At 40.8% G+C, this 13461-nt stretch overlaps 1 protein-coding gene across 1 annotated transcript in view; it reads right to left on the bottom strand.

Annotated features, from left to right (window-relative positions):
• adgrb3 (adhesion G protein-coupled receptor B3) overlaps positions 1–13461 on the bottom strand; it is a gene marked incomplete at its 5' end in the record, with an annotated part of 106751 nt that overhangs the window by 1824 nt on the left and 91466 nt on the right. Inside the window, 11 exons of the mRNA XM_079229592.1 lie at positions 293–397; positions 1253–1288; positions 1438–2114; positions 3447–3486; positions 4299–4394; positions 4720–4891; positions 5250–5348; positions 5691–5776; positions 7068–7134; positions 7542–7611; positions 9411–9561. Of these exons, the coding sequence (XP_079085718.1) occupies positions 293–397; positions 1253–1288; positions 1438–2114; positions 3447–3486; positions 4299–4394; positions 4720–4891; positions 5250–5348; positions 5691–5776; positions 7068–7134; positions 7542–7611; positions 9411–9561 (1599 nt within the window). The remainder of the gene's footprint in view (positions 1–292; positions 398–1252; positions 1289–1437; positions 2115–3446; positions 3487–4298; positions 4395–4719; positions 4892–5249; positions 5349–5690; positions 5777–7067; positions 7135–7541; positions 7612–9410; positions 9562–13461) is intronic.

Raw genomic sequence — 13461 nt, 5'->3', positions numbered from 1 at the left:
AACAAGATTACCAAAGGTCTTTCTTCCCTGAAACTGGCCTGGTGGAGAAAATGCTTCAGTGCTTTTAAGGAGCCCCCCCCCCCCCGCCACTCGCCCCGCGGCAGCTGCCGGCAGGTCCACTATGAAGAGGAAGTTTTACTTCCACATAAATACTTGAGCTACATACTGTAACTGCTCATTTGCACAATCACACATTACAGTATGTGCCCTGCACCAGATATCTAAATAGGGTATTTTGACGTTGCTGTCATTAATTGGCTGACCGTCACCACCCTGGTTTCCTGTTACTCACCATGCTGCCCATATTTGGTATGTCTCGAAATCGGTCCAGGGTTTGAAATTTCTGATTCAGTTCCTGGAACAGCTCCATGTGTCTTTTCCTGGTGTGCATGACTTTCTGCAATGGCAAGGGTTTTGTCTTTGGTATTGACAGCCAATAATGGAAATGCATCTTCCTTGTCAACCCCCTTCAACTCGGATCAATTTGTTAGTGGCATGGTAGTTTACGTTTCGGCCAGGTTTGAAACAAATCTACCGGTCTCTGCATATATTAAAGTGACTGCCAAAATGAAGGAAACCAAGATAATTAAAGTAAGGGCGATAGGACACTGAAAGCTTGAACTATTTTAAATTGCAATGTCTAAACATAATTCTTCTGTGACAAATTGACTCATTTACAGTTTTGTTTGCGTAAGGAAAATCCTCAAACTCAAACCTTAGCACAAAACTTTCAATTTAGGGGTCAGTGTGCATCGAAGCTGAAACAAAATGCACGCCGGGCCAGAAGCCTTATGTTTCCTTTACTTTGAAAGTTTGTACAATATATATGCAGAAAAGTCTGATTTAATAATGCAAAGGAGAAGCTCAAACCTGCCAAAAGGGGGTTTAAATGTGTGTCTGCAAGCCAATATAATCATTGTTGAAACCAGTGGTAAGATCTGATGTGAAATGGGCAAATGACTTAGAAAGCATACATTTTTGAAAATTAACATAGCTAATGGGTGGAGGAGATGGAGGTTGACAAAATGTAGATGAGAACTGTTGCCCTGTTTGTCAGTTGACAGCCTTGCTTTTACCTGCACAGCATGTCAATAAATCTTGTTGAGTCAAGGCTGTGTACTGTAACTCCAATAAGCTTAAGAGGCACAACAAGTACTAGTAAATCAAATGACAAACACAACTGAAAAAAGGCTTTTCTCTGCATTTAAGCTAGATGCATGTGCTATGTCGAAAAAATATATTTTTTACGTACCTCAAAGTCCATGTCAGAATATCGTGACTTTCTTCTCTGTGAATATAGAACATGAAGGTATTAAGTTAATACGCCATCGCTTTCAGAAGATATGTAAAGTACATTAATGATTGATGTCTGGTATATGTGAAGGTGTTTGTTGCAGCTCTTTATCCCCTGAGCTTCGTCCACATCGGCGTATGTACCTCTAAGGAGCTCATAGATATTGTAGACCCTGTCTCACTCCTTGAAAGACCTGCAGATTCCTCCATCTCAGCGAGGAAGTTCTTTACAGCCGTGCGAGGTTCAAAGGGCAGGTTTTGCATCTGCTCGGGAGCGCTAGGATACTGCTGCTCCAGGTTCACATTCATGTGGTCCATGCCTGACGGGCTGATATTGAAGTCAGGACTCATCTTGTAATGCATCAGCCTCTCGTGTGGCAGCGTATCCATAGTGATGTTCATCTTGGTGTCCTCTTTCAGGAGGGTGGACATGCCCGACCCGGACACCGATGCTGCAGAGGCACGGGGCATGACTATGTAGTCTGTCTCCATCATCTGGCCCTGCAACGAGTGGCCTTCCATGTCGTGGCTGACCATGTCGTGGTCGCTCTGGCGCATGGCATCGTCGGTGCACAGGTAAACAGTGCGGCGCATGTCGGCGCCACTGTCGGCCATGCACTGCTCTTTCAGATCACCTACTCCCATCGGCATGTGCAGAGCTGAAGGCTGCTGGATAATCACTTTGGAGATGATGTTGCCAGGCAACGTAGAGTAGTTTAGGCCCTCGGGGATCTTCTCATCCTCCTCATCGTTGAGGGAAATGCGGGAGAGGGTGCCTGTTATGGTGGCGGCGCGACAAGAGCCCATGTCTTTGTGGAGTGCTGCAGGAGAGAGTGATACAAGGATTAGTTGGAACGTGTCAGTAATGAAACTAGTGTCACAGTGTGTCTGGCATTATCCAACATATGACCAAAAGAACAAGCACATTCAAATCAATTATCAAAGGATTTGGTGCTGCAGAGGGAAAACTGTAATGGCAAGACAGATACCTATGCATATGCTTTTAGTGTGACATTACACCTACATGCAAAGAGACATGGCAGCAGGTATCTCTGGAGGATTTAACAGTAAATACAGTCCTCAGGTTACATTATGTTCCTATTTAACAGCATGTAGCACCCTAATCCAAATTTAGTGATGGGTGACAACCTTGTAATGCACCAAATATTGTATCAGAAACAGCAGATATCAGAAACACCTTCTGGTTATAAGGGCCCCCTGTCCTCCCCACTGAGCATTTTAACATTTGCCTCATGAATCAGTAGGAATTATGTTGTCTGTTCACAACAAGATTACAAGGACAATAAAAAAGATCTAACCCTCTCCTTTTTGTTTGAGTCTCATTAAATGCTCAGTGTGGTCATGGGGGAACACAGTCTGGTTAACTTTACTTGTATATTCTTAACGGTGACTCTGCAGAATATTACTTCTGCTGCCGTGTTTGTAAACAACCAATTTAAACTCTGTGAGCCCGGGGAGTAATCTGTAAAAAGCATCTCTCTCCAACCGCAGCGCTACTTTGGTCTGAATCTGGTCATGATTTATAAATGACACCTGTCTGCACTGCCTTTTTCTATCGGTACGTCCACTTTAGCTTTACAAGACTGTACAGCATGAAGTAATGTGGGTCAGAGGAGCCAGACAGTCCTTTTCGTCTCTTAACAAGCTGTGTTTCAGAGAGCTCTTGGTTATTCCCTAAAGATCCATTTAGGACGTGTTCTTCATTGGTTTGGAAAAGGATGGGGGAAAGATGAGGCTCCAGGCCCGTGTTAGTTGCCACCACTAGTTACATGCATTATCCTATTAATATACTCCCGCTAACCGAGGAAGAAAATCCTCACAAAATGAGACACATGGCACCTACGCATCTATCCTATGACAGCGTCAACATATTAATGAAAAACATTATTACGTAGTGTGGCCGCCTGAAGACGGGAAAAGCTTCTGGTATTCACATTTATTGCAGTAAAGAAGAAAGTGAATATCCAACAGCTCTCTTCATACTGTTTTGTTCTCAGATTAAAGAGAGTGTTTGGTAACTGTGAAAGAAAACTCCTGTGGGGATCGTTGGTTATGTAACATCAGCTATTTTTGACCATCTAACCTCTTTTGTCAAGGAGACTCGTGTTAATAAGATACCATCTGTTTGTTACCTGATCGGCAGGCGATGTCCACATCTTTCTCAAAGTCCGTCTGTAGGAGGACAGACACATGGTCAGTATGATGACAAACAAAGCCTTTTATTCTCTAAACTGTGCGTGTATACAAAACAAGAAGCATCCTCATGCAAAAGTCAGCTGCAGGATTGGGATCAATGATATATATATATTTTTTTTTTTATTTCAAAATGCTTTAAAAAAAAATGCAAAGCAGTCATTGTTTTCTCTGCACCATCCTGACAATATATCAATAATACATTTATGGAAAAACAGCTGGGAAGTATTTTGTGCTCGCTGCTAATGACTGTATTGAACCAGGGGGCCTTGACACCATTCTGCTGTCATGAAAACTATTTCACTTCGAGTTGCGTTCGAATACTAATGGAAGATCATTGCTATGATTTGCCAGTGGCGTCGTGGTGCTAGATGAGCAGCACTGGTCTCCCATTTCAAAAGGTCAGGCTGGGAACAGTCCTCTATTACCCTGAGAGAGGAAATGAGAGGGATGCATGGCAAACATAGACAGGGAGTTCAATCAAATGGAAACAAAGAATCAGGCCTCAGGCCGAAGAAAAACAAAGGCAACTAATGCCATTTATCAAAGGGCCAAGTGTCTACCCTGCATGTAATTGCAGCTTTGCAAAAGCCTTATGTAGAAAAGTATAAACCTATGGGAAACAATGCCTTGTGTCTTAGAGGCCATATTAAACTGAATAATACGTTAAATTAAGGTCAATGGAGAACAAGGAGGTTTGTATGTGTATTATAAATAACCATGGGACTTTGGGTCTTCGTAAATTATACAGAATCTAATGGTTACAGATAACAGTGGGTAACTGTGCCTACCATTATCTGAGCATGCCCATTAGGAAAGGTTCCTGTTGCGTCACCACTGATTGGGTCTTGGCAGTTTCTGAGCCGACATCTGAAAGCATCTTGGACCTAAAGACAGGGGTAGTCAGTGATTCATCATGTCCACAAAACTGCATCACATGCTCTATAAAAATAAGCCTTTGAAAGGTAATTCATGCTTTTGTTATATGGTCTTATCCTCTGTCAAGTCTGCCTATGATTCAGTATTTAACTTTGTGAAAGTTTCTATTTATGGTTGTTATAACTTTGATTTTTTAAATGTGGTTAAGCTCTGGAGGAATTTAAATAATCTCCATAAGATTGAGCAAATCTACTAAAAAGAGCAGTACGGATTGCACCCCTAGGTAAACAAATATCATTGGTGAAAGAAAGATGACTTCAAATCAACCTTTACCTCTCTCCGTAGGACACAGTGCACCATCACAATGACAAAACCCTGCAGTGAGTCAAAGACGGCAAAGAGGATCTGAAAGAGGATGGAGCGCTTGTCTGTCATGGCGAGCACCGCGGACATCCAGGTCAAAGCCAGCAGAGGGAGGACGACACAGGAACTCCACAGGGACGCCCTGAGAGAAGGGAGGGAGGATTGTGGAGAGGAAATAAAAGCAAGACAATTGGTGTAGACAACACGATAATGTCTGGAGTGAAAAGCGGCATCTCCATCAGGGCCTTTTTTACTCCAGGGCTTTAATGTGCATGCAAGTGGTAAAGTAAAGTAAGCATTCTGTTAAAAAAAAAAAAGCATGTAACATTGCATGTTTGCGGTAAAAGACATTCCCATACTGTAGCGCCGATGTTCCGTGGATGTAATTGAAACATAAGTTTACGCTGCAGTGGACTGCAAGGTCTAAACTGTAGAGGTGGACATGCAGAGACTCCTTGTAGCATCATCTTATTGATTCAGAGACACTGACGGGCACTTACATTGCATTGCTAGCTGTAGTTGCTGATAAAGCAGTTGTTGATACAACACCACATTTGGCACACTTGAGAGTTAATCCTGTATGTGGCTCACTCATCTGTCTGTGGGACATAGAGACAACAGCATGACAAACAATGCTAACAGCCACTACCCCGACTTTAGATTCTCCCCCGCCATATTAGTAACAGCAGACGCAGCCAATGTGTGGGCGTTTTAATGATTTTCATCTTGGACTGATTCTGCCAAAGAAATACGAAGCTGTGTCGTTCCCGAGAGAGATCTGACCCCTTTATGTTCATGCGTTTTATGCAGCAAGAAAAGGAGGTCTACATCTCCATGTGTATGTGAAAAAAAATCTAAACATGTTTGTATTTTTGCATGAAGTTAAGAAGAAAGAATGTTAAGAAGAAAAAGGAGGTACTAACAAGGACGCGCTGTCATACCCTGCTCGATGCTTCAGCTTCTTGTCCAGGATGCCATCTCTGGACACTAGTTTATTAAACACCAAGATACCGATCACCATGTTGACCTGTCAATAAAAAGGAACAGGTACATTAGCTTTTCAATAAATCAACTGCAACAAGATCCTTTCCAAACCAATGTTAAATACATCTCCCAGCTTGACATTCTACATACCAAGCCAATAATTGAATGTCATTATCTCCGCCTGCACTGAGCTTTGACCTCTAACTTCTATTGTTTTTTCATCTCTGTGACATTTCAGCCAATAGATGAGGCATGCTAGTCAGACCATAATAGATAGTCAGCCCAGAAGCTACAACAGCCATGAGAAAAGATCAGCTTGACAAGAAATGCTTGTCTTCTCAAAGGCACCTTCTCCTATTATTAGCAGCAGCATCTAGGCAAATATAAACCTTTAAGATTTATAGCAGCTGGGTAGAACTTTCTTTAAAATATTCAACTATTTCAGCTATCTCTAGCTGAATTGAAGAGCTCGTTAAGTATTTATACAAATACATTTGGGGACGTTTTCATTCAACCAGCTTTGTGTCTGTGAGACATCTCATGATGATGTTACGGTATCAATACTGTGATAATAGCAGCATGGTGTTCATTCTCACTGCAGAGGGTAGTTTCTGCCATTTCGGCTTGTGCTCCTCTGAGGTTCATCACAAACAGAAACGACGGCACAGCAAGACTTCAACTCTCTGTGCATCTGAGGCTCAAACTAAGACATTTAGTCGCTTCAAAAAAAATTATAATTTAAAATCACTTTATTTCTAATCCCAGCACAGAAGTTTGACAATGAAAAATATGACTCAGTTTCCACTGTTCTCTGTCCCTTTGACACAGACTTAGTGATTTGCATAATCACATTCTTTGTGTGTTTTTCTCTGTACAACAATGTAAATATGAGATGATTAAAATACCCCAGTATATTAGATTTGGAACAAATCTAATGCATAAATACTTTATAACCTCACAGCTACATGGTGCACCATTATGGTAAATGAAAGGGAATGCTTGAGCACATTGCCTGATGGGACGCTCATTACTTTGACTTTGAAAGCAGAGTGTGTTCCTCCTGTTAGGCAATTTAACAGCAACAATTGGTTTCAATAATTTGCACCACACTGATACTGTACCGCCACTGAGACTACATTGTGGGTTGTGTGTGTGTGTTATTATTGCATCTTATTATCATGCATGTGTCTTGATACTATTATTACAAACTGTACACGTTTTTTTTTAGTAGTAGTTTAGTTTATTATTTGTATTTCCTTTACCGTACATCTACATGTTCCTTGTATTCTCAGCGTATACAAGATAAAAGTGGACATCTGATAACTGAAACATACCAGAACAACAGCAGCTGCAGGTCCAACAAAGGCATACAGGAGCCCACCCTCCAAAGACAACCAGCAGCTGCAGGGAAAGCAGGAAAAAACAGTTAAATCCGACCAAGAAGTTAATGGCGCACACCAGCATACAATTGTATTTCTCTCAATTGTCAGGGGAGAAGTGCCATATGCTGTAACTCTATTTCCAAAGTTTCACTGGGTAATGAAATGCTAAAGAGATTTTAAGCAGTGTTTATGCATTTGGTATCCAGCAGGGATACAACTCACACAAAAGTGGGTTCCTGCTGCGTTATTCTGAAATTTGATTAGGTTCAGAGGATTTTGTTTAAGGCCCTATTTAGGTTATGTTTATGGCACTATTTAGGATAAGTAAGCCACTGCAGGAACACTTCATCATTATTCTTAAGTGTTACCTCGAACCAACAGCGTGGGCACTGAATAATAAATATAGACAGAAAAATTAAAACTTACTATAGAGGCGTCCCATAGCCTTTTGTTTTGGTGAATCCCATTGAAACAGCAACCACTAAAGCTGGTAATCCTTAAAAAGAAAAAACAATCAATAGTTATTTGAGAAGTCCCTGTACTTGTCAGAACTGAGAGCACAAGTCCACTTTAATGCAGAAGAAGTCAGCCTCTCTGCCTCGGAGCCATATAACAAAGTGCAGCAAGACTCACTCTATTAGAAGCTACAGTATGAGACTATACAATCATCTGAGAGTATATGATCAATTATATGCATTTCAATATTTCAATCAACATGCTGTACTTGAATTCCATTACACAGCAGAAGAGAACAGACCGTGCTGTGCTTTGTCAAAATGGCAGCACAGCATCGAGTCCAGAAAACCACCCAGTGAAATGCCATCACTCTACTGTAAGACTTTCCTCTGCCCTCCACACCATTTATATGAAGACATTTTTATTTTTTGCTGTATCTGGCGTACTAGCTTCGGTCCTTACTACCGTGTGCTTAGAATATTAACGCTTCTGCTCTCAAAGCAGCGCAGGCAGGTGCTATCGATGTAATCAGTTTTCTGGAGGCACGAGGCGAAGGCCCCGTGGCCATCCAGTGCCTCTCTGCAGTGCTGAAGAGCTGAAGAGTGCCGAGTGTACACAAGCATGTCATGAATCACCGTGGAGGCAACAGCCTGGTGGCGACGCTGCACTTCAAACAGGCTGCACAAGAGAGAACAGGTACCGTGTACTACATGTCACTTTGGGGACCAGTTTGGAAAATGTATTTGTCTTTGATTTGAATTTATAACCTATAGAAGATTAGAACAACTATATTTCTAGTCGTGTATGTTAAAAAAAATAGTCTTCATATTATGCATTGCATTTGTATTTTCACACAACAAGACATAGATTGTGTTATTTCTCATCAAATTGTCTTTTATGGCATTTTTTTTTTAAATTTTTATCCATGTGTTTGTAGAACAGTCTTTGTACATATTTTTTTTGCAGCAGCAAGCAGTGGCACTGCAATGACTAAGAGAGCCTTGTTTGTTGCTAGGTAACAAGAAGAATGAGTGTGGGCTCTTTCATAATCAAATAGATTTTTTTAAAGGAGAGATTTCTAGCAGTCTGTAAGAAAGAAGCCTTTGGATGAGGATTCAGAATGACATTTATCAAATGAAGAAAATAAAAAAAAACTTTCAGATTTTGATCAATATATTTTTTGCTTCCTGTATTCATTAACAGATATGTACAAACATCATGTTTTTTCTTGTGATGGGATATTCAAGTGCAGGGAATACAGCGTGGGAGGCAGGAGAAACGTCATTATCTGAAAGCCAGACTGATTAAAATGTGTTGCAATATGGATAATAAATACACTATATTGGTTTCAACCTGTATTTCATTTGTGATGCATACTAATATTACAAATGATTGAACATTAGACATGGAAAGCATACAGCAGAGTATATACATCCCCCACATTTTACCTTTGCAATCAACTCTCCTGAACTCTGATTCGGAGGGTTTTAGATCAAATGTATTCTGCTGCAGTATAAAGCTCAGCTCACGCCCTCTTTATCAGACATATGGTAATTGCAAACTGCTATGGGAGAACCACACCAGTCTGTCTACCCCCTCTGCTCAAGGCCGGTCCATTTACCCTCAGAAAGCTTGACTGGAGCACAACAGCATCACAACAACGAGGCTGATATTATGAGGATCTGGCTGCCCCACAGAGAGGACGGAAACAGTGGACGGTAAACAACACACACAGATACTTGGAAAGACACCTTGGCCAGAGACCTTGAGAGAAAATGGCAGCTGCGAGGGATGATGAGAGATAATGAAGAAGTTTAGAGAAACATGCTGCTTGCTTACCCCAGCCCAGACACAGAAAGCGTTTTCGGATAAGCCTGGTCCGAACCTTTCCTGTCACTGCCATGTAGGACTGCCAGGCCTCTGTGAGAACCCAGCAGAACGATGCCAGGAAGAAGAAGTGCAGAAAGGCTGTCGTCATGACGCAGACACCCTAGTGATACAAGGGGAAGAAACGGTCAGGAAGAGATATATAAAAGGACTGTGGGTTCAGAAATTGCTTCACATTTATAGAAATGCAGCTTTCTGCACTAGAAAAGCATCCTCTTTAAAACCGCTACTATAAATACGTTGTTGTCACACGCTAGTGCTGCAGAGCAAATATAAAAGCCGACTCCAACAGATGTCTGACAATCGATCATATTGATATTTCTTTATGCATTAGCCTGTCTAGACCGTCCACTGAAGTACCATCCGGTGCAGCAAATGAAACAAAGAGTCAGTTTAAACTGTAGCAACAGAGGTGACAATTGTAGTAAAGATCTGAGCCGGGCTAGCGGACACGTGGCTGAGCATTCCTCTGCACTAGCCCTCATTAGTATGCTGGGGATCCCACCTGGAGGCATGTGAGACAAGGTCAACTGTTTTACACAGAGAGGAGTGGAGGAAAACACAACACTGCTTAAATGACACAGAATGCACGCGTCAGAGGCAGCAGATTGTATTCAGGATCGACAACGTAGCAGCACTTTTCAGCTTCATTAGCTCGTCCATCTTTGTTCCAGCGGAGAGGCATCTAGAAATGCGATTGTTTAGAAGAGGATTAGAAATGAAGAAGTATCCTGGAGAATCTTGCCATTGCACACTGACATTTGTGAGTGAGATCAGATGAGATTAAGCTGCTTTTCTTTCTCCAGCTCAGATTGTTTGCAGTGTTAAGCGGTGATAATCTGAGCAATGCCGCACAAAGAGGGGAAGATTGAAGTGTATCACATCGTCCCAGGGCGTCCACACCATACTGTGAGCTCTGCCATACACTTTACATCGCCACCGAGAAAACCACACTAAAACCATCCATCCCCTGCAGTGTTCATGGGGTTCACACGAGACAGTAATCCTGCATTACCTCTTGTGTGAGAAGAGGGGACTTGTGTTTACCTACAGCTACTAGGGATATCAATTACAGAGACCTAAATATTTATCAAAGTGCAGGTAATGCATTCAAGTGCAGTATGAACTGTATGTCATATTCCCACATGTCTTTGATTCTGAAATGTCATTTTCAGCTTTGTGTTTTTTAAATGGTCAACTTCAAAGAACATCTGTGTATAATAAGTAGTCTATAATATAGATTGGCCTGGCAAACATTGATAGGGTACCTTAAATATATACTTTAAGCGGCAACAACACAAAACAGGAACAATAATGTCCTGCTAAACTGGCATTTCAACCCAAAAATCTCTACTTTCTGTGACGCATGACTAACATATCGTTGATTCTTCAAGGTCAGGTCAACATGCAGTAATTTCAGAACTGGCAAGACCTAGTTAATCGTATAATATGGGTCAGTTTTGGTAGATATTTACATTACATAGTTTCATAAGAATAGTGTTCAATGTTTAAATGTATGCCCCATACATAACAGAAACCGAATTATTTAAGCGACAATTTAGAAAATCTAATATTTCAGAGATGAAAATGTCAAAGCAACCTATCAAAACAAAGTGTATGACGCTGCCATGACTCATTGCCACCTGCCCATGTGGTAGTTCACAGCTGCTTTTGTAGAAATCATACATACTTGTGCTATTTCTGTGCTATAAATCGTTCTTTGAATAAGCTTTGGATAGAAATATAATTGACTGTGCTATTTGATAGCTACATTCGGCCTACTTCTGGGTTATTTCTACCTTTCCATGTAGATTCATGAAATCACTGCCCTGTATGTTGGTATACTGCTGTGCTATAAGTGGTTATTACTGGGTAATTATGACAAATCAGTGCAAACAAATTGTATATGGAAGTAAAAACAGATTTTTAAATTAAGGGGGAAAACATGTGGGTCTCTCATACAGCAGCTACACCGCCTGTTGATCCAAAGCTAATTCTGGTGCTGCTGTTGCTCATGTGCTGTCCAAGGTGCTGAAAATAGCCTTGTTCCCTGGAAACAGGTCACATGCAACCGTTATGTTTCACGGTTCACTCGAGTGCCGATACCATCCAGCCTCGTTAATCCTCAAATAAAGAAACTGTGCATTTGAAAAAAGAGAAAGGTACATTATGAGGACATTGTGATCGAACAAGATGGACATACGTAGTCATAGAAAAACGAGGCTTAAACCTGGAGTTCGCACTGCCCTTTGGAAGAGAAATGCCTGGAGATGTTCAGCACACTGTGTCAGTATCCATGGAAACAGAGGACTTGAGGAAGGGACCACATTAAAACATTGCAGAGCTGATAGACGTGAAGGTACAGGCGGGAGCTGATGAGTATTACTCCAAGCCAGTTAGATAATAGCAGTTTAAGGTCAGGGCAGGAAATTTGAAGAATTTCTCAGAGTGGCCTGAATAAACTCTGACGAAAAGATCCGGTTTGAGCCTCGACGCTCCTTATATTAAAAACTGAAAGCTTAATTGCCTTGAACTGTTGCACACTTTGCTTCATAATGCAATGACAGGCCATTGAAAAGAAGAAAGAAAGAAAAAGGAGCATTGTCATGTTATTGAAGCGAAACATTAAAAGGGATTTCAGTGTCGCTTATAGTGAGGCTGAGAACTCCCTCTTTCATAATGGGATTAAACTAATGTTGACATGGTGATTACATTATATTCCTCAAAGCTTCAGGCATTTTTATTTGCCAATCACAATTTATTATTTTATAATTTACAGATGAGTTAATTGGTCAATAACAATGCAGTAAACTTTCAGTCCACTTAACTTTACATTTGACTATTAGTGCAATATAGCCTTCGAAGATATTAAAGAGTGAGCTGGGGAGAAGCACACTCATCGTATCTAAAGAATAAGTTAAGATCTACAAAGTTATTTTAAATGCTGAGGAAGAATCTGAACCATACCTTACGGCGTTACTTTTATCTTCCCATTTGCTCTGGATCAGTGTGGGAGGAGGAGGCTGTTTTTTTATTTTGATTGAAGCACCCTCCTTTTGAATTTAAGCAAAAAGTGCCCCGGTGCTTCACACAGTGGGTGCTTGTCGGGATGACATTAAAAACTCCAAACAACATAGCGGTGGTGGAAAAGTGTTGTTGAACCAGAGAGAAACACTGAACAAAATGTAGCAACTTTGACACTAGTCACAAAATGGCTACATCTGCCTACTTTATTTCAATACGTAACACTCAAAGCAATGCATATAATTATTCTCCTGAACCTCACAGGATGATTCCTGCTATTACAGAGCAGCAGCCAAAGGGTAGGAAAGAGCGATATGTTTATTCTGCCTGTTTCAATGCCCCAATCATTTATTTTAAAAGTTGAACCTTCGAATGGAAGCCAGGAATAAATGAAATCCCTCTTTGCTGCACTTCACTATAAGGGAGGTCAAGCTTTGTGTACTAAACATATACTATGTGCATGTGTCATACACAGCACATATATGCCCTTGAGCATGTTTTATATTTCAAATTGTGTATGAACATGTGTAGGAATTACTTTTTCTTTAAACCTCACCAACATGGTCAGTATGATGTTGCAACGGAGAATATACAAAGGGGCTGAATGTGCTAATATGATGGGAATTATAGAATATATTTAATTCAAAATTAGAAGTGTCAAGCTCTTGAATAGCAATTATATAAGGAAAACATTGACAATGTACAGACTGTGTTGACTTAGTCGAAAAAGAGAGGTGGAGACAGAATCTCACTTCTTACTGTGCTTGGGGAATTTAAAAGGATGTATGAGAAGTTTTCTTTGGAAAAATATATTATATAAACCCTGAGTTTATCCGTCGACCCGATCCTCAAAAACAACCCTTTTTATGTGGGGAGAAAAACCTGTCTGCAATATTAGCTGCAAAATATGTTGACTCTACATGAAGAGGTGCTACACGCTCTGAAGTAAAAGTTTCTTATTGATTTAATCTGTAAAAGA

The sequence above is a fragment of the Taurulus bubalis genome (genome assembly GCF_910589615.1).
Source record: "Taurulus bubalis genome assembly, chromosome: 14".
Classification (NCBI taxonomy): Eukaryota; Metazoa; Chordata; class Actinopteri; order Perciformes; family Cottidae; genus Taurulus; species Taurulus bubalis.
Note: the sequence above shows the minus strand (reverse complement) of the source record. Positions and strands in the feature narration are given on the sequence as shown.